Source organism: Alexandromys fortis, unplaced genomic scaffold (assembly GCF_014885135.2).
Source record: "Alexandromys fortis isolate MF-2015 unplaced genomic scaffold, M_Fortis_MF-2015_v1.1 scaffold_73, whole genome shotgun sequence".
Classification (NCBI taxonomy): domain Eukaryota; kingdom Metazoa; phylum Chordata; class Mammalia; order Rodentia; family Cricetidae; genus Alexandromys; species Alexandromys fortis.
The window spans coordinates 7,316,955-7,336,837 of NW_026067959.1; the positions used below are offsets into that span (position 1 = coordinate 7,316,955).

Sequence of the window (19,883 nt, forward strand, 5' to 3'; positions counted from 1 at the left end):
ACTGGACAAAGAGCTTCTCCCCACTCTGTCATTTGATTGAAATAGTAACCTTGTGAATAACGACATGACTAGTAACTAGGAATAAACAGATGCCCGCACTCATGAGACTGACTTTTAGTTACAGCCTTCATTTGAATTGAGCTTGAATATCTTCTTTTTGTTAGCCAAAGACACTGAATTATAAGCTTAAATATACGTATCATAATTCTAGCATTCAAAGATCAATCTAAAGAGACTTAAATCCAATTACTTTCCAATCAATCATAAAAGAAATTGATCATAAATGTTAAACAAATGTTTATTGTGATGTAATAAGCCATCTTTAGAGCAGATGGAATCGATTTGCAATCTGAATGTTGGAAATTCAGAATTTGCTAAGCAATTTAAGAGAAGATTGATATTTGATTGGTTTAAAAGTATTTTAAGATACTATTTCTTAATGTTTTATTTTTATTTATCTAATTATCATGTACCTCATTTTATGATAACTTATGCACTGTTTAATAAATTTTTCTCGAAGTTGGCAACTGAAAGTTATATAGGAGTTTGAGACAGGCAGGAAATACAAACTAGCTGGAATGGAAATGGGATGAGGAACAATTAGGAGCTTGAATGAAAATAGACAGTTTAAGTGAAATCTTCAAATAATTAATTTTGGTTTTAGGGAACAGCACCTCAGATGACAGTTGTTGAATGATGCCAATGAGAAGACATCTGAATAGCACAGCCTTCCTAAAATCCAGCTGAGAGTTAAGCACACAGGAAATAAATATTATGATGCAGAATTGGTACATATTTCAGAGGATATTGAGTAGCTACATTTCATTTGTAAGCATTAGGGGCATCTCTTGTATACAAAGCCAGGTAGAAATGAGAAAACTAGTCAGCAGATGTTGGATAAAATCAAGACCTTCACCAAGGATGAAGGTGACAGACCTAAATGAAAAGCTGAATTTGACAAGGATTACACCAGGAAGTCAAAACAGATCATGACAGATGATCAAATACCAAGCTCAGCGGAGAGGATTGGGGGCACATTCTTGAATTTGATATGTAATAGCTGCAAAACCGCTGTCCTATAATAAGGGAAAAAAATTTAAAAATCAGGTCAGTTATTTTGAAGTGGGTTGGGGACATACTTGTATACTACACACGGTCCTGGGTTTTATTGCTGTTACTGGTGAAAATAAAAAACAAAGCCATAAATTGATTTCTTTAGATTGATGAAGCAAAAGAAGGCAATGCAGACAGGAAAGAACCTGGGGTGGGGTGGAGGCATCTTGTCTAATGCTAACATAAATGGCCAAAGAAGGAGAGTCAGTTAAGGACTGGGGAAAATGATTCTGCTAATACAGAAAAATGAGTGAGAATCTATTATAATGTTGAAACTAGGGCCTTGTGAGAATTTCATGGAAGAGGAGCAGAAGGAAAAGAGTTGAAGCAGTAGAGAACCCACGTTAAGAGTGTATGGAACATTGTCAAGCCCCTGGCATTGGTGGTTAGCAGGCGCGCACACAAGGAAAAATGCCACTATGAGAAAAGGACGAAACCAGCTGTCTTTTTCCTAATTAGCACAGATTTTATACTGCCAATGGATTTGAACCTCTGTCTCCCCAGCTTGTTTTAATAATTCAGACACACCTTCATCTAAAACAGCTCATCATTCACTCTTCTGGTTCTTAGTCGTTAAATGGTTAGTTTACTGGAAAACAATGAAATATATTTAATTCTTTTATTCTAAAGTCAAGCTAAGTTTTTCCTCGAATATTTTTCTTTTCATTTAAGAGAGTTAAGCTGGGTATGATGGTGGATGCTTATAATTCCATCAAGGAGTTCAAGACCACCCTCCAACACGTAATGGCGTTCAAGCTAATGTGGCCCATATAAGGCATTATTTCAAAAACATCAAATAAACAATAACAACAAAATAGATCCTGAGAAGAACAAACAAATACACAATGAAGAAAGAAAGAAATCACAGAAGGAGAGAAGGAAGGAAGGAAGGAAGGAAGGAAGGAAGGAAGGAAAGAAAGAAAGAAAGAAAGAAAGAAAGAAAGAAAGAAAGGAAGAAAGAAGGAAGAAAGATAGGCATAAGGACAGTATGTTTCTGCTTCAAGTCGCTTGGGAGTTTTTGTGCATACCTTTGCTGATGTCTTTCCTTCTACTGCTCATAGACTATAAATTCATAATAATTTCCCTGTGAGATGTTAAAGAATCAGATAAAACAAACACACAGACAAACCAGAACAATGACACAAGACAAAAACAGACCCAACTAAGGAAACTCCTGTGACACTAAAAGCGAGCATTTTATCTCAGTAACAATATTCCCATTGGTGACAGGGAGATCTGAGGACAGATCACATCAGCACTCAGGTGTTGGCTTGAAAGGTACTATGAGGATTCGCACTAAGGATCCTATGAAGAGGACCCCAATTTTAGAAATGACAGTGTCTTATTTTTTTAAAGAGATATATCACCTCATATGACAATTAATTGGACTTTTGGAAATTGAATGGTTCTAAATAAAAATTAAATCATCATTGTGAAGACTTAATGTAGCTATGAAAGGAAATTCAGCTATAAAATCCCTGTTTGAGTAATTATGAAAGTGATTTGATGCAAATGAATGCACAGTTTGTGACTGATATCTCAAATATAATCTAATTGTTATTTTGAAGACTTTTTTTTCTAAATTAAATGATCCAAACATTTACAGCATCTAGAGATGTTTATTCATCCCCCGAAGCAGGATTACTTGTGAAACAACTGACAGTTCCCAGAAGTATCACACTGTGGCTCTGAATGTGGAAAAGCGGTACCTAATTCACAAGAAGTTAGCAAAAGAATTCTACTTGTTTCTTCTTTAAGGACTGATTCTCAAGTGGGAGTTGATAGGCTCGAATTATTGCATCATTTAACTTCAACTAGGTAGAGATGAAATGGGTACTGTTGTCAGGAGTTAAACCTTTTTGTTCTCCTTTCAAAGTAACACATATGTACTTCATCGTGAGGAAAGGAGACGAGAACCATTCATTCGGCATTTAGGAATGCCTTTGCAAAGACAAGCATGGTTAATAGCAAACTATGGTAATAACACATCAATTGAAGGATTTGGATTCCAGATGCCTGTCATTAGTTTATATCAACCAGAGAGGAAGCCATAAGGACCAGGACCAGGGTTCCCAAAGGGTAGTGAAGAATTCTTAGAGTGGAAAGGAGGATTGAATTTTATTTACTTGCCGTAGGCCTTGGAGGGAGTATATGTGGGTAGAAACGATGAGCATGGCTGAATTTGAAATTTTTCTTAATATAAATTAATCTATATAATATAGCATTACTTATAACTAGCTATGGGAAAAGTGGACTCTACTGGGAAAGAAATTATCTATAAAATAATAATTTGAAAATGTCATTTTTAGTGAGGACTGCATCAATTGAAATAGAAAAGCATTACTTTCAGAATTATCTTATTTACTTTTATTGGTTTTGTTCATTTCCAGTACTAGTAAAACTACTGTCTATATTATTTCTCTGCTCTGATTGCAATACTACTGTTGTCCACTGAGTGCTCTATTTTTGCTGATACTCCACTACCATTTTTGTTATTCATAACTTTATCCATTTTTTTGAGCTGAAGATTTACTCCACACAAGGAGGGAGCAGTGACACATCCTAGCCACCACGCGTGGTGAGGTGGAATCTTACTGAGGTTAACAGAGAGATTATAGAGAAGAAAAGGACTCTCAGAAATACTCACTTTATTAGAGTCTTAGTCCTCTCTTTCTCCCATGTAGCAGGCTCCAGACTCTACATTCTGCATATATCATTATATAGAATCCTTCAGAGCAACCCTGAGGGCCAAAGAAGAAAACTAGAATCCAGGCAGTTAAATATCTTGCCCTAAATCATATATCTAGTAGGATTAGAATCTGAGCTCTATCTGTTTCAAAGGAAAAATGGGACCTTTTATAAATTATCTCTGGGGCACAGTAGGCAGAAGAGGCTGGAGAAGAGGAGGCTGTGGTGCCGAGTGCCTTGACAACCTTCAGCTGTTTCGACTTGCTTGAGAGAGTCATTGATGGTTTTGACCCATGAAATTGCAGTTTGGATAAATTGCTTCGGCATGTCTCCAGAGAAATATTCTAGAATGGCTAGAAAATTCATTGATAAATTCTAAGCAAGTGATCGCATTTCTGGAACAATGGAGATAGGGATAGAAACATAAAGAATGTTGGGGAGGAGTAACAAAGAATTTAGAGACAGTAAAGCCTAAGCTCCCAAGAAAAATGGGCAGAGCTAAGCCTTAAAAGCTAATAGGCAGGCGGAGAAGAGATTCTCAAGTGGCCAGTTTTGAAGAAACCAGACATTACTACTGAAAATGGCATGTTTTACCACAGTGTGAAAGCGATGTCTGCATTTTCTAGGACTACATACAGAATGAAACCAGGTTAAGTAAAACTTGCGTTAGTTTTATGACTTTCTATACTGTATTTATGACTATAAAATAGAATAGAGTCAATAATAGTTTGCAGGGAAATTGCAAGCGTTCATGGCCCTTGATATTAATACTGAGATAGATACAATGGCTTTAGCAATGCTGATGAAAGGTTATGGAATGATGACGAAGTTATCACTATAATCATGAAAGGATGACAGCTCCTTTCATGTCTATTGACTAGAAGGAATGAAATATTAGGCTTCCTTTTTTGAAAAGAAATCTATCTCAATGACATAAGCAAGCCTATGCCTGTATTTCTCAGTTTAGTCCAGATTGATCCCCGCAAAGCTGGATTTCTTTTGGTAAGTAAGGAAGAGTAGCCAGATAGTGACTGGAAAGTACTGTGGACCACGGATCCTTGGCTTCTTGCTATTGTGATCTCTGTATACAATTCATTTAGTCATTAAATCCTGTATATTTAGTACTATAGCAACCTACATTTTATAGGTAAGAAAATTTAGGATTAGAGTATTTACATACTTAGCATCACCAAATTAAGCAGCTGGTAGGATTTTTTTTTCCGGTAGAAATTTTTGAATGAAGACACCTGCAATGCTCATTGTAAGAGGAAATGAATGAATAAAACATTTTTCTTCTAGACTTTAAGTTGAAAATGAAAATAATTATTATTTATTATGTATGACTGTTATAATATATGTATGATTTTTATGTAATTATTTCAATTGTTAAAACATCAAAATATCTATTAGTGATGATTACGTAAGATGCTTTTATGTTAGGATTAATTAGCTGGGGTGCCCGATTGAATATAGGATTGGTTACTAATAGAGTTTTAAAGTTTCTGCTTCTCAAAAGTCCGTATAGTGACAAGTCCTCCCACATCAATAATTAACTTAAAAATACTTCCCAGCCATGCCTACATGCTATTATGATGAAGTGATTTTTTTCCAGTTAATGCTCCCCCTTCCGAGATGACTCAAGCCACGTTGATTAAAACTATCAGCATAATTGATTCCTCATGGACTTGACTCACCAACAGAATACTATTGATCTATGACTTTTTCTTGTTTTTGTTACCAAGATCTCACAGTAATGTCACAATATAAGATGTAAATTTAAATGCCATGTTAAATGCTTTCTTACTCCATGAAGGGGAAGTCCAAACACAGCTACCACCAAGTCAATGGGAAACCAATATCCATCAGTGCAAATCAAGTCCTACAGCTTAGAGTGTGGTGTTTTGAAATCACAATTTTCTGTGCTCAGAAGGGGTTGGGAAACTCCATCCTTTCACCTCCACCACACGCAGTCCACAAACTTGTCTTATAGCCTCAAGCTAACTTCGCTGCACACCGGCCACTATGTTTTGTGGTCATTCCATAGCCCTGGAATCTCCACAGTCTTGAGGTCTCCACTGCATCTGAGGTTTCATCTATAGCATATTCTGGTTCCTTTTCAAGGACTTCACACTTGCCCTATGACAGGAAAGCTAGTTTCTTTCCATTATCCCTCCAATGTTCCAGTTGTCATGCCAACAAACGTAAGTAATTGGAGCCTTTTTTTTTTTTAAATTTGATTTTTATTCTCTACATTTTTCTCTGCTCCCCTTCCTTCCCCTCCCCTGAGACTCTTACACATTACCAAGTTTAGCTTCCATCTTGAAGTGCAGCTTTGGCTGCCCTGGGTCATAGCTGTGTGCTGACTCTGAGGAAATACCCTCCAGAAGGTTTCACTCAAAGATACTGGTCTCTTAACAGTCACAGCTGAGTTTTCAGCCCCAGATAACCAGTATCTACTTTTCCAGTAATGCGACATTTTACTTACGTGGCTCTGGTTTATTGTTAATTGCACCTAATTCTTCAGCTCTAGCTTACCAGAATGACAGAGTCTTAATTCAACGTATCACATGAATAGCCCTGATAGTCCTTGAGGGTTTCTCTAACTTCCTTCTGACACTTCACCACCCAGGCTTCCATTATCAGCCTTTCTCCCTAACTCCTATCTTTCCAACTCCCACTGAACAGCACGTTTAGCTATGAACAGTCAACACTTTTCCAGCCTAAAGCTTCCAACACTTCCATAATCCTTCCAAAAACCACGTGGTCGAGTCCGTCACAATAGTCCATTCTTTGATACCAATTTCTGTTTTACTTTCTACTGCTGGGGTAAAACACTGTCCAAAACCAGCATAGAGGAGGAAACGGTTATTTCGTTTAACAGTTTACAGTCCATCGTGAAGGGAAGTCAAAAGCAGGACCTCTTGTCAGGAACTGAAGCATGGCTTGCTTAGCTTCCGTTCATATTCAACCTAGGATTAACTATCCCAGGTCTGAACCTCCCTCAGTGGGCATGACCCTCCCTTATCAATCATTAATCAAGAAATCGCCTACATACTTGTGTACAGGCCAGTCTGATGGAGGTATTTTTTTTCAATTGAGGTTTTCTCTTCCTAGATGCTGCTAGCTTGTGTCCAAGGAAACTAACCAATTCAAATACAAAACAAATTATCCTGGTTGACTGATAAAGTTTTATGTTATGAATGCAACAGAATTACCATTGGAGAACACCTACCACTAGAATGTTGTGTCTTGTTTCCAGAGACTGTTTTATGGTTATATAGTTGTGTTATCTGACTCATCATTTTTTCTTTTGAAAGTTCAGGTATACTTTACAAGTATAAGTAATGAGCTGATTGTTGTATTAGTGGTCTAAGAGAACCTTCATGAAAATAACATTATAGTCAATTCTCATTAAGTTAGGAACACTAGAAATAAAGCTCCTATTTTTCTTCCATTTTTTTCTGTATTTTATTTTATATACCAACCACAGTTTTCTCTCCCTCCTCTCCTCCTGTTCCTTCCTCTCACTTTTTTTCTACACCCATCATCATCTCCTCCGCCATCTCTACTCAGATGGGGTAAGTTATCCCTTTGGAATCAACAAAGCATGGCATATCAAGTTGAGGCAATACCAAACTCCTCCCCACTGCATCGAGGCTGAACAAAGCATCCCACTATAGTGAAGAGGTTCCAAAGAGTCAGCTTATGTAATTCTGGTCCCACTGCTAGGGACCCCACAAAAGACAAACTACACAACTCTCACCCAGATGCAGAGGGCCTTGGTCGGTCCCATGCTAGATTCCAAACAGTTCACTCAGAATCCGTGAGCTCACACAAGCTCGGTTCAGCTATTCCTGTGGGCTTCTCCCATCATGATCTTGACCCCTCCCCCTTGCTCATGTAATTGCTTCTCCCTCTTTTCACAAACTCCTGGAGCTCTGCCCAGTGCTGGGCTGTGAATCTGCTTCATTTCCTCCAATTTTAAGGTTAATTGGTATATTAGTTACTTTCCCTGTTGCTGTGAAAAAAATATGACATGATTTCAGGAGAAAGGCTTTATTTTGGCTCACAGTTTGAGAGTGGTTTCTAAACAGGTAAAGAAGTCTTGGTGGCAGGAACTCCAGGCTGCTGGTCACATTATATCTGTATTCAGAAAGCATAGGACAATAAATTCCTAGTCCTGCTTTTTATATTTTTCATTCAGTCCAAAGTCTAGTCTGGGAACTGGTTGCAGTGGGAGTGTCTTTCCACCTTAATCAACCTAATATAGACATTACCTCAACTCATGTCTAGAGTCTAAACTTACCTAGGTAACTCCTCAGTCTATCATGTGATTCCAAATCCAATTTACCCACCGAGACTCAATGTCACAGCTGTGGTAGAAATTCTTCAAAATACAGGCAATATTACCATGTATGTTCAAAACTATCTGGAATTCAAACATTATCTTAGAAGATAGTATAAAACATTTCCAATGACGTGACATAACACTGAAAATTTAAATTAGTTCTTGCTTCAAAAGTAGACACTAATTATTTTCAACTTAGGCCCCAAGTTAGTCTTCTTTTATTTGGAGCTGAGACAAACCTAAACACTGCTATACTTCAAAACTGCAATAAAGGTTAGAAACTATACTTGACCAAATTTGTACTCTTAGAAATTAATTATTATCAGGCCAAGTGGTGGTAGTACATGCCTTTATTCCCAGCATTTGGGAGGCAGAGGCAGGCAGATCTCTGGGAGTTCGAGGCCATCCTGGTCTACAAGAGCTAGTTCCGGGACAAGCACCAAAGCTCAGAGAAACCTTATCTAAAAAAAAAAAAAAAAGAAGTTAATTATTATCAACAAAATTCTTATAAAACTCAACCTGTTACTGTTTAATCTTTTCTAGGATTGCTAAATTGACAAAGTATTTCAGAATGTCTCTAAACATGGTAGCAAAGACAAGGTTTAAAGGGTAGAACTTGTATTCTTCATTTACTTACTTTTGATTTTGAAAATGGTTTCTATCTATATTTGGCATTAATTATATAGATGACTTATTTTCAGCTCTTTATTAGATTTTTTTGGATTTTATTTACATAATGAATTATATTAACTTTTAGAATACTAATCATAAAGTCCTGCCTAAGTATACATTAGTTTTTCTCAGAATTAACATTCAGTCATTTAGAAAAATAATATTTCAAAAACAGTTGTTGGTCTCTTATAAATTTTGTTGCATATTTTTAATAATTCTTTTTTGACAGGAAAATGACTGATTACTTTCTCCATACTAAAATGTGATTTTTCTTATTTTTTGTAGGTTTTATTGGGATTTAATAATGCTGATAATGATGGTTGGAAATTTGGTCATCATACCAGTTGGAATCACATTCTTTACAGAACAAACAACAACACCATGGATTATTTTCAATGTGGCATCAGACACCGTTTTCCTATTGGACCTAATCATGAATTTTAGGACTGGGACTGTCAATGAAGACAGCTCTGAAATCATCCTGGACCCTAAAGTCATCAAGATGAATTATTTAAAAAGCTGGTTTGTGGTTGACTTCATCTCATCAATCCCAGTGGATTATATCTTTCTTATTGTAGAGAAAGGAATGGACTCGGAAGTTTACAAGACGGCCAGAGCCCTTCGCATTGTGAGATTTACAAAAATTCTCAGTCTCTTGCGTTTATTACGCCTCTCAAGGTTAATTAGATACATACATCAGTGGGAAGAGGTAAGTCACATGTTTTCTTTCTTTAAGCTATTGTATCATGATTTTCATGATGATTATTTGAATGTATATTTTCTATGTTTCTATTGCATGGAATTTAAGAACAAATAAATCCCAGACTTCTCTTTTCTGGTATTTAGTGATATTTGGATCTCTGAAAGATTTGAATCAACTTAAAGTAATTATAAAACATTCTACCAATTGAATTTATTTTAAGCAAATACACTTTACCTGGCATATTGTTATCCTAGGCAGTACAATTTTTCCCATGCCTTGGAAGATTCTTTTCATTTGATTAGGGTGCATCAAATTTCATCCTTGACGGAGATGCATAGGGTATGATTAGTGATAGGGTATGATTTATCATTACATGGAATTTATGATGGAGCAAACTGGATTGTTTCCTTGGTTATCTCTCAGTTCTATAAATTCATATATGAGTTTAGCATACTAAACCTGCTCATTGTTTTTCGTTGCCTACAGTTTTCCCCAATTTCCTCATCGTTTTCCCCCATTAGTCCATTTCATAATAGTGAAAAAACACCATACCTAGGAAGGAAATTAGTACGTGGAGAACACAAAGAAATAAATGCAGTGAATCTAGCCAATTAGGCCTCTTTGCCGCTGAATAGGGCTTCTGCTGTTCTTAGACAGTGGGTGGGATGGTGAAAGAGCCCTGCCAACTGCAATTTCCAAAGGTCTGAGTTAAATATACCACCATCAAGCAAATAGCTACCTCTTTCCACAGCTAGTATCCTCACCATTTTTGGCTTTTTCCTTCATAAGCATACCTCTTTATATTAATTGTAAACTGGATTTGATTGTCTGCATAAGAACGAGAGCTCACAAGCTCTCCAGAGTACCACAAAGAACTCTGGAATAAAAGCAGTACATGACTCTAAGTTGTTGTTTTGCTCCTACACAAATGCCTTTTGGTATTTAAAAAGACAAATTCTGCTTTTAAAGAAGTCATAAAATGCAAGCTTTATTTACTTTCTGGGCAGCTGTAGCAATGTTTTTTCTGCACGCTTGTTTGTCAATGACATTTTGATTCACAGGATTTCAGGAAATGACACATAATAAGAAGACAGTGCATAGCACACTGACGAAAGCCACACAATGGATCATTCTTAAAATATGGAGCTGGAATACAGTTAGCATCAGATGAAGCATATTTGAGGAACTGGATTCGCTTGTATATATCTATATATAGTACACACATCTAAACGGAAATTAATGTTCAGTTCTCAAAGCTTTTTTTTGCAAATAAATTGAAAATATCAAATCAAGATAATTCTTGATAATAACCAATACTTAGTAGGGACCTTGTATTAATGACAAGCAGTTTTTGATTCTTTGTACAAATTAGCTCCCTGAACCTTTCCTAACCCCCAGCAAGATAGATTCTATTGTTGTTATCATTTTCAGATGAGGACAAGCAACCACTCTGAGGCTCCTTGCCGGAATGAAGAGGCTGTTAAGGCTTGGAGCTGTGACTCTTATTATGGCAACCTGGCTCCAGAGTCATACTCTCAACCTGAAAAAGTTGCAGGTCTCACTGAAGCTTGTATTCTTTATAAACATAATATCCCACCATTTTATAGATTGTTTATGGAACTATACAGAGCTTTTCTTACATGAGAATGTGGCCATTGTACTTTTATACAACTAAACATCTACCCTTAAAGCAAGGACACAAAAATACGTTGACCTATAGTCTCGGATAGAACTCCCCAGTCAATTAAAAATACAGTAGGCTGTGTGACTATTTTGTAATGGCTTTCAGCTTTAACCCAGTTATCCCAGAGAATGGCAACAGGATGAACAGATGGCATTCTATCAGATAAAACGACAGAGCATGTGGCCAGAGAGGATACTCCCTAACACCAACGTTTTTCTGTTCCTGGCAATGGTCACAGGCACCTAGATCTGTGCAGAATGACAGGATTTAAAGGTGCCCGCGATGTCATTCAGAAACATCAACCGTCTGATCTCATTGTTGAGAAATGCAATTTAATATGCACTCAGTGAGATTTGCCAACCACACGCATTTGGGAGGCAGTTGTGAGTTGGCAAGATCTTTCTTATAAATAAATGACCTTGGTAATAAATGAGTCAGAAGCTCATTTAGCTGAAGAATGTATTTATATGATATACCCATACAATAAATACCATGAATGTTTAATGTCTGATAGCAATACTCTTACTAAAGACGAAGAAATGGAATCACACTCCAGAATTTCATGTAAAGTCATTTATTCCCCCTACACAATTCAAACTTGTAGTCTCTCTCTCTCTCTCTCTCTCTCTCTCTCTCTCTCTCTCTCTCTCTCTCTCTCTCTCACACACACACACACACACACACACACACACACACACACAAGCTTGAATGGTTCCCAAACTGGCATGTCTCTACCTGACTTTTATAAATGTCACCAGGATGTGTTTACAAGTAGAAACACAACAGGTTAATCATCAGAAGTAGCTGCGTGAGCTGCAGAGGAAGATGTGAGTTCACCCACATGGCTTTGAATTCTGAGTGTTTTAGTACCAGGCTGGCTAATGCTAAATTCAGCGAGTTTGCGGAAGTCACGTGTGAAGTCTGGAGGCTGCCACTGTTCTAAATGAGTCGTTCGCAAAGGCAAGCAGCTGCCTGCGATAGGGAACTGTGCTCATCTTTGGTGGTGCATTCTTTTCCACCCCCAGCCTGGATTAGTTCAACTAAAATACAACAAGATGCTCTGAAGCCGGATAAATTGGAGAAATACTGTGAATGGGATGCAGGAAGTGTAGCATTTACCCTCAGTGGTCCATCAGTGCTACAGGTGAGCGTGTAGGAGGAAACAGTTGGCCAGGATGATCAATTTATCAATGGCCTGAGGTTAAAGTATCAAGGGGTATTTACTTCTTAAGTCAGTTGTAAGATCAATGAGTTGGAGCGAAAAAACTGAGCTTTTTCAGACTAGGTTGAAATTTTATATACTGTCAAAAACATGGAAATCTGACTATTTAATATAAATTAGGCTAGAAATTTTGTTTTTCCTTAGTAAAATTTTGAGCAAAGGGGCTTTCTCATTCTTGTGCTATGGGTTTTATAAGTCATTCTCCTAACCAGTGATATTGCTTTTCCTGTGGACATCTTTCAACTATGCCAGAGTTCCTTGTGGGATGTCTGTTTTATAATCTATCACAGGGGAAAAATTCTGTGTGACCCTCCAAAAAGACACATATGGTGAGGAAATCCTTGAAAATTAAATGGAACATTATTAACAATTTGTGACGATCACAAACCGCTAAAGAGATAAAGACCAGATTAAAAGCTCAGCAAAAGAGGGATTATTCACTGCACAAAAGCGAAGGGCTCTCAAAACCTCAAGTGCCCTGCTGCTGACCTCAGTCTTTTGTCCAAGGGGATGATCCCTGGGCCATTCTAAAGCCTTATAAAATATCATTCGAAAGCATAAAAATCACTTTGTATATGGTTACTTTGGAGTGTTGCTACAATCCCAGAGCTACATGGGAGACCGAGTCAGGAGAAAGACCAAGAGTTCCAGGCAGTCTGAGCAATATAGTTAGATTCCAACCTAGAAATAACGGAATGCAGAATAACATTTGAAGACAATGATACCCTTTTGTAGGGGTTATCTGTTGTAGGTTTCCGTATTTCAACTAAACTAAACATTCATTCGTGGATCATGTAAAATTGTAGTGCAATGCCAAAACTTTCTGGTATAGAGTACATTTTTTTTTGAGTTCTCATTTCCTATTTTCTCACCTTCTTTTGTGTGGATTTTAAGTATGTTACAACCAAGTAAATGCACTCTTTGGCAGAAAGGAAGGCTTGCAACTCTGAATATCTTAGGCATGACATTTGCAGATAGATAACTTTTTTGTTGTTGTGGGCATGTTATGTGCTTTTCTACTAATATATAATAGATTGTGATATTGGATTAAAAAGTGATTGGTTTACAGTTTGTGAATAGCCACACAATGTTGTTAAGGAGACAGACCTATAGGCATCTTAGACACGATTGTCTTCCAGTTTTTTGTTAATGTTAGCATGTTATTTGGTTCAAATTAAATCTTGGTATGTATTATTTAGCAATTAAAGACTTTAATATATTTTAAGGACTTTGATTTATAGAAAATACATAGACTTTTAAGTCTTGTCACAAGCAAATCATGTGTTTGCTGAAACCTGCCTACTACTAGAACATAGAGAGGATCCTAGACAGTCTTGCTCATACCTATTGCATCCAATCTGTGTTGTTTTCATGTGCCTTCAAGGCTCTCTGGCACACGGCACTCACTGCAGCACTGCTACTTCTTTGCACCACCATTTGTTTGCTTTTATTTTACTATAACTGAAATAATGATTATCCCCAATGCAATAAGGTTTCATGTGTATATCACCTCGGTCATTTTTTCCATTTGTCTGTTCTTTAAAAATGCATTCAAAGCCACTTTCACAATATATTCTCTCTAGATGCACTCAGTTGTAATTGCTAGTATTATTATTATTCTGATATCTTCTACTGGCTCCTGATATTTCAGTTCATGATATTATATATGCTATCCTTGCCTTTTCTAGACATGAACATTTAATTGGAGAAGTATATGTCCTTTTTGCCCTTGCCTCTTCTTGGGTACTAGGATAGGACCTCAAAACACAACATAAGAGCATGCTTAGAAAGATATCTGGAGTGAAAAATAATAAGAGCATGCTATCTGTTACATGATAATTTAGGTACTAAACTGTTGGAGGGAGGCCACTTGTTGGTTCCCGACTGCTCAGCCCCAAAATAATCACACAGAAACTGTATTAATTAAATCACTGCTTGGCCCATTAGCTCTAGCTTCTTATTGGCTAACTCTTACATATTAATTTAACCCATTTTTTTATTAATCTGTGTATTGCCGTGTGCCTGTTACTGGCTAAGGTTCTTTCTGGCACCAGCAGGGCTACATGGCTTCTCCCTGACTCTGACTCTGCCTCCTTTCTCCCAGCATTCAGTTTAGTTTTCCCTGCCTACCTAAGTTCTGCCCTATCAACAGGCCAAGGCAGTTTCTTTATTTACCAATGGTATTCACAGAATACAGAAGGGAATCCCACATCACTAAACCCCTTGAATGTATGAAGAACACTCATATTTTAATGCTGAATCATTTTAAAGTCATGTTTGCTTATATATGTGTAATATATCAAAACACAAAGCAGATGCAGCTTTGTAGGAAAAGCAGACATGTGAATAGATAATTGACCTGAAGGAAGATGTGGAAAATCATTTTTAGTGTACACAAAGAAGCTTTGAACTGTGTTTGAGCATGGATTCTAGGCTTGTGGGGTGTAGCCTTACAATGAAGACACAATGCATAAACTGTCTAGCAGAGAGACTGTGCATCTCCAGAGGGAGCTTCAAAGCATAGACTAGAATTCCTGTTAATACTGAACCAAGTAAGGTGTCATCAAGAGCGTTTAGGCAGGAAACTTACATCTTATTAGTTTGACAGATTTCGGGAGATTGGAGGCTGCTTAAGAGTGAGTCAGTGCTAATAGTAAAGGGAAAACTTTATTCCTGATTTGCAATGCCCTGTGTGCAGTTACGTCAAGCAGGATTCAGTTTTGAATAGCTAATGGGCCTATGTTAGCCACATACTCTTATCCTTAAAATATGTGCAGCAATGAATATATTATGATAAGTCTAAGAAGTAAATTTTAGTGTTTTATTATTAAGTGTCCATTGTGTTTATGATTTTTACTTTTAGGAGTTAAGTATAGAATGGATTCTGTGCCACAAAATTAGTGTATTTGGTTGTTTATACCAAATGGCCTTTGTTTTCAATTCAATCTAGAGGAAGTCATATCAAAGTGACTTATTATGCCAATGTATAATAGCAGTGTACTTTGGTTTAAATAATGTGAGTCTTGTGAAAATTCTTCAAAGTATTTTGATTTATGTTTATAATGTCCATAAATATAAGATTCACAGTTCCATTGCTCTCTGGCTAGTATATCTTCTAACAGTGGCTTTTTTTTTTTTTTTTTACATGTGTGGGGAAGTCTCCATTCTCTGCAGCAAGTCTTTATTCTGCTAAAGACCACTAGGTGTCCCCTATCAGTTATTTTACTTGAGGGTTCTAGATTCTGAAATAATAAACTATTTCTTGTGAAAATACTTACTTACACTATTGGAATCATGTGGATTGCGTTGGGTGGGCTACTCAGTCTAGGGGTTAGTAACCCACCCGCAATCCAGTTACTCCAGGGTCTCGGAGGGGCGCTACCTGGAAGGGAGTGAGCTAAGACAGAAGAAGGAGACCAAGCAACTTTGTCAAGGCCTCAGTTTATTAGGGACGGGTTACAGTTTATATATGGTAAGGGATGAGGGGCAGGGTACAGGATCTCGCAGGCCGCGTGGTTCCGGTCACGTAGCTCGGTTACATTCAGACAGACAGGCCAGAAGTCACAAGTGGCCACACCAGGATCCCTGGAAAGCTGGAATGTGAGGCGGGTTCCGCCAAGATTAGCAGTTAATTGGGTGAGGGGCAGGTTTTGTCAATAGAACATAACTATGGGTGTGAGGTTCTCTGCAGACTCCCCAGAGTGATTCCTGTAATGATTCTTAGGGGGGAAATGGCTCCTGACAGAATCACTGAACTGAATGGCTGATATAGTTATAGAAAAATTAATTACCTTGAGTATTCAGTCATGAAAAACTTCACTTGAGGTTAAGCAAAGAGCATTAAGTTACTTTTTAAAGCAATTATTTTTATTTTGAGAGAACTGATTTCAGTATCATATTGTATGTTTTAAATGTGATTTTAATAGATGTACTAAAATTCTAAATTGCGATTTTTATGCATGTTATTTTGGAGACCATGCTAGATCAAGATGGCTGCTAGATGAACAAGGCAAGTGTTGATTTTTCATATCTATGTGCTTGAATTAACACACCTTATTTTGTGAATAGTCTTTGGTAAATAACCGGCAGATTTGTACAATATGAGTGGTTTCCACATAGAAGAAACAATTTCTTTAAATTAAATATTTTATTTGTATGGGAGTTTTGCCTGCATGTATGTTGTGTGCTTGATTTCTTCTGAGGCTAGAAGAAGACATAGGATCCCTGGGACTGGAGCTACAATTGTCCTCTGCCATGTGGGTTCTGGGAATTGAACCAAGACGCTCTTGAAGAAAAGTCAGTGCTCTCAAATGCTGAGCCATCGTTTTAGCCTCAGAAAACTGCAATTCATGTAAGAATATAAGATCAAATTTGAAATTCTCTGACTTCTTAGTTTATTATTAATACATTCAACTTTTTTAGCATTGTAAAATTGGCCCAGGGCTATTTTACATATTTTTCTGTACTCCCATGATTAGACATTGGTAATTATTATATAAATCATATTCAAACTTTCAAAATTGTGCTATGGACACATATCTGAGTGTTATCTCCACAAAGACATCCCATGCCCTCAAGCTAAGGTGTTCATTTTTCCTTCCTGCCTCCTCCTTCTCCTTTATTTTCTGTTAATGTTAGAAGCCTAAGAGAGATTCTAGTTTCCTTTTCGTTCAGTCTCCATAGCCAACAATCAAGTCTATATATCCTACTCGACTGTGCTTTCAATCTTTCCAACTCCTTGATCTTAGCAACGTCCTATTACAAGTCAGATCCAGTTTTTTTTTTATTTGGATTTCTGGAATAGACTCATAACTCTATTATATATCTCTGCCTTGTTTGTCCTTCAATCAACTCAAAAGCACTACTTTTCAGAATAAATATTATATAATGCATCTATTGGAAATATTTCTACAACTTTTCGTGACCTTTGAGATAAAACATAATATTGAAGAACTTTTGAAATCCATTCTGGCCAAATTCAATTCAGTCATGGATATTGTGCATATTAATCCTCAATCACAATGAACTCGAGCTTTTTTAGGTGTTCAGAGAAGTGATTTTACGTCCTTTGAATATATTATTCATTTTATCTTATTACTTCGTTTTGTCAATCTCAGCTAATTTATCATTTTAATTTTATTTGAAGATTTTATACATATCGTTTTCATATAATTTTATTACTTTTTATTTTTTAAAAGAAAACAAACTCTTTTTTCATTATACATACCATTCTAAGTTCTCACTCCTTCCCCTCCTCCCATTCCCTCCACTTACCCCTGCATCCCACCCTCCATTCATTCCATAGAGAGGGTAAGACACATTGTTTGGGGAAGGTCCAAGGCCCTCCCTACTATATCTAGGCTAAGCAAGGTATCCATCCAAAGGGAATAGGTTCCCAAAAAGCAGTAGGGATAAATCCTGGTGCCACTGCCAGTGGCCTGTCAGTCTGCCCCAGCCATACAACTGTTAACCACATTCAGAGGGACCAGTTTGGACCTATGCTTGTTCCTTACAAGTACTGCTGGAATTGGTGAGCTCCCACTTGCTCACCAATTAGACAAACTGTTTCAGTGGGTGTCCCCATCATGGTCTTGACTCTTTGCTCATATTCTTATTCCTCCCGCTCTTCAACTGGACTTTGGGAGCTCAGTCCAGTGCTCCAATGCAGTTCTTTGCCTCTGTTTCCATCAGTTGCTGGATGAAGGTTCTCTGCTAATATTTAATATATTTATCAGTATGACTACAGGGCACCCTCTCCTCTGTTGCTTAGGTTCTTAGCTGGGGTCATCTTTGTGGACTCCTGGGAATTTCTCTGGAGCCAGGTTTCTTGCTCGCCCCATAATGGCTGCCTCAATCAAGATATCTCTTTCCTTGCTCTCGTCTCGGTCCTTCCTCCATCTTGACTATCCAGTTCCCTCAAGTTCTCTTTGCCCTTCCCCTTTTCTCCTTCCACTCCCACTCTGGTTTCTCTTCAGATCATATAAATCTTTTACCATTTTATATAATTTTTATTTCTCCATCTTCCTCTACAAGTTTTGCCACGTTCACCTACATTCTTTCAAATGTATGGCCTATCCTTTTAAATTATTGTTATACAAAGACATACAGCAGAGATCACTACAGAAATATATAAATCTTTAATGTTTAACAAACAGCTGATCATGATGGGTGCTCACCCCAGTGATACATCTGTAAATCAACACCTATACCTAAGGCTCAGTGAACACTGAGTAAGATTGGCCCAAACAGTTGAAAGAACACAAGACGAGAACATCTTTTGCAAGACAATTTCTTCCATCTATATATAGAGAAGTCACAACCAGGAAATATCAGCAATATTTTCCCTAACTGTCTCATTTTAATGGGAACATCACTTTCCCGAGGTAGAATTAACGAATCTCTCAGAGTTGGTCTCATCTGTGATGAATTTGAACAAGTCCTTGTGATTTTGTTTTATTATACTCATCCCTTTTCTAACCTTTCAAACTATAATTTTCCAGCTATCTATTATAACTCCAGAAAGTTGAATCATGGCTTTGCTCCATCTTCAGATGCTGGAATAAGCATCAGAAATAACAGTGCACAAAATCCTGCTTAATGAATTATATTTTAACCTGATGAGAACTTCAAGTCTCCTACACTGGAAAGGCAACTATGTAGACGCTGAGAACACTAGAGTCTTGTATCCAGTACTAGAAGAATTTATGTTATAGGTAACAAAAGGGATATTGTTTAGAAGAGGGAGGTAAATGTTAATTAATGTTAAATGTAGCCACTTTCAAACTTATAATAGTCTTTCCACATGTGAAGCCAGGTAAATATTGTGAGACTTTGGAAATTAGTGTAAGGATCAATTATGAGCATGTGATTGATATGTGAAACAAAAGGTTAATTATAACTTTGCTCTCTGGCTTAGGTTTTTTTATTGCTGCGAAGAGACACTATGACCATGGCAACTCTTATAAGGAAAACATTTACTTGAGGTGGCAGCTTACAGTTTCAAAGGTTCAGTCCATTATCATCATGGTGGGGAGCTGGAGAAGTTGCTGAGAGTACTACATCTTGCAGGCAACAGGAAGTCAACCGAAAGTCACACTGAGGGAAGATTGAACAAAAGAGACCTCAAAGCCTGCCCCCACAGAGATACACTTCTTCCATAAGGCCACACCTCCTAATAGTGTCACTTTGGGGGGGGGCATTGTTTTACCAAACTGCCACACTGCCCAATCTCATAGGAGTGTTTTAAAGAATTATTGTTGATTACACTTTGAAAGTAAAGCTTTTAAACATATAAATTATTAATATACATATTTCTCTGGATTTAAAACATAAGAACACTTTTTTTCTTTTTTTAAATATAATTTTTTATTGAAAAAAAAAATTTCCGCCTCCTCCCCGCCTCCCATTTCCCTCCCCGTCCCCCTTTTCCCCCCTCCTCCCTCTCCTCTCCCCC

General features: G+C 37.3%; 1 protein-coding gene across 1 annotated transcript in view; it reads left to right on the plus strand.

Moving 5' to 3' along the window:
* The window catches only part of Hcn1 (hyperpolarization activated cyclic nucleotide gated potassium channel 1), a 354,030-nt gene that overhangs the window by 44,507 nt on the left and 289,640 nt on the right, over positions 1 to 19,883 (plus strand). The window contains exon 2 of the mRNA XM_050152792.1: positions 9,107 to 9,530. Coding sequence (XP_050008749.1) covers positions 9,107 to 9,530 — 424 coding nt within the window. The remainder of the gene's footprint in view (positions 1 to 9,106; positions 9,531 to 19,883) is intronic.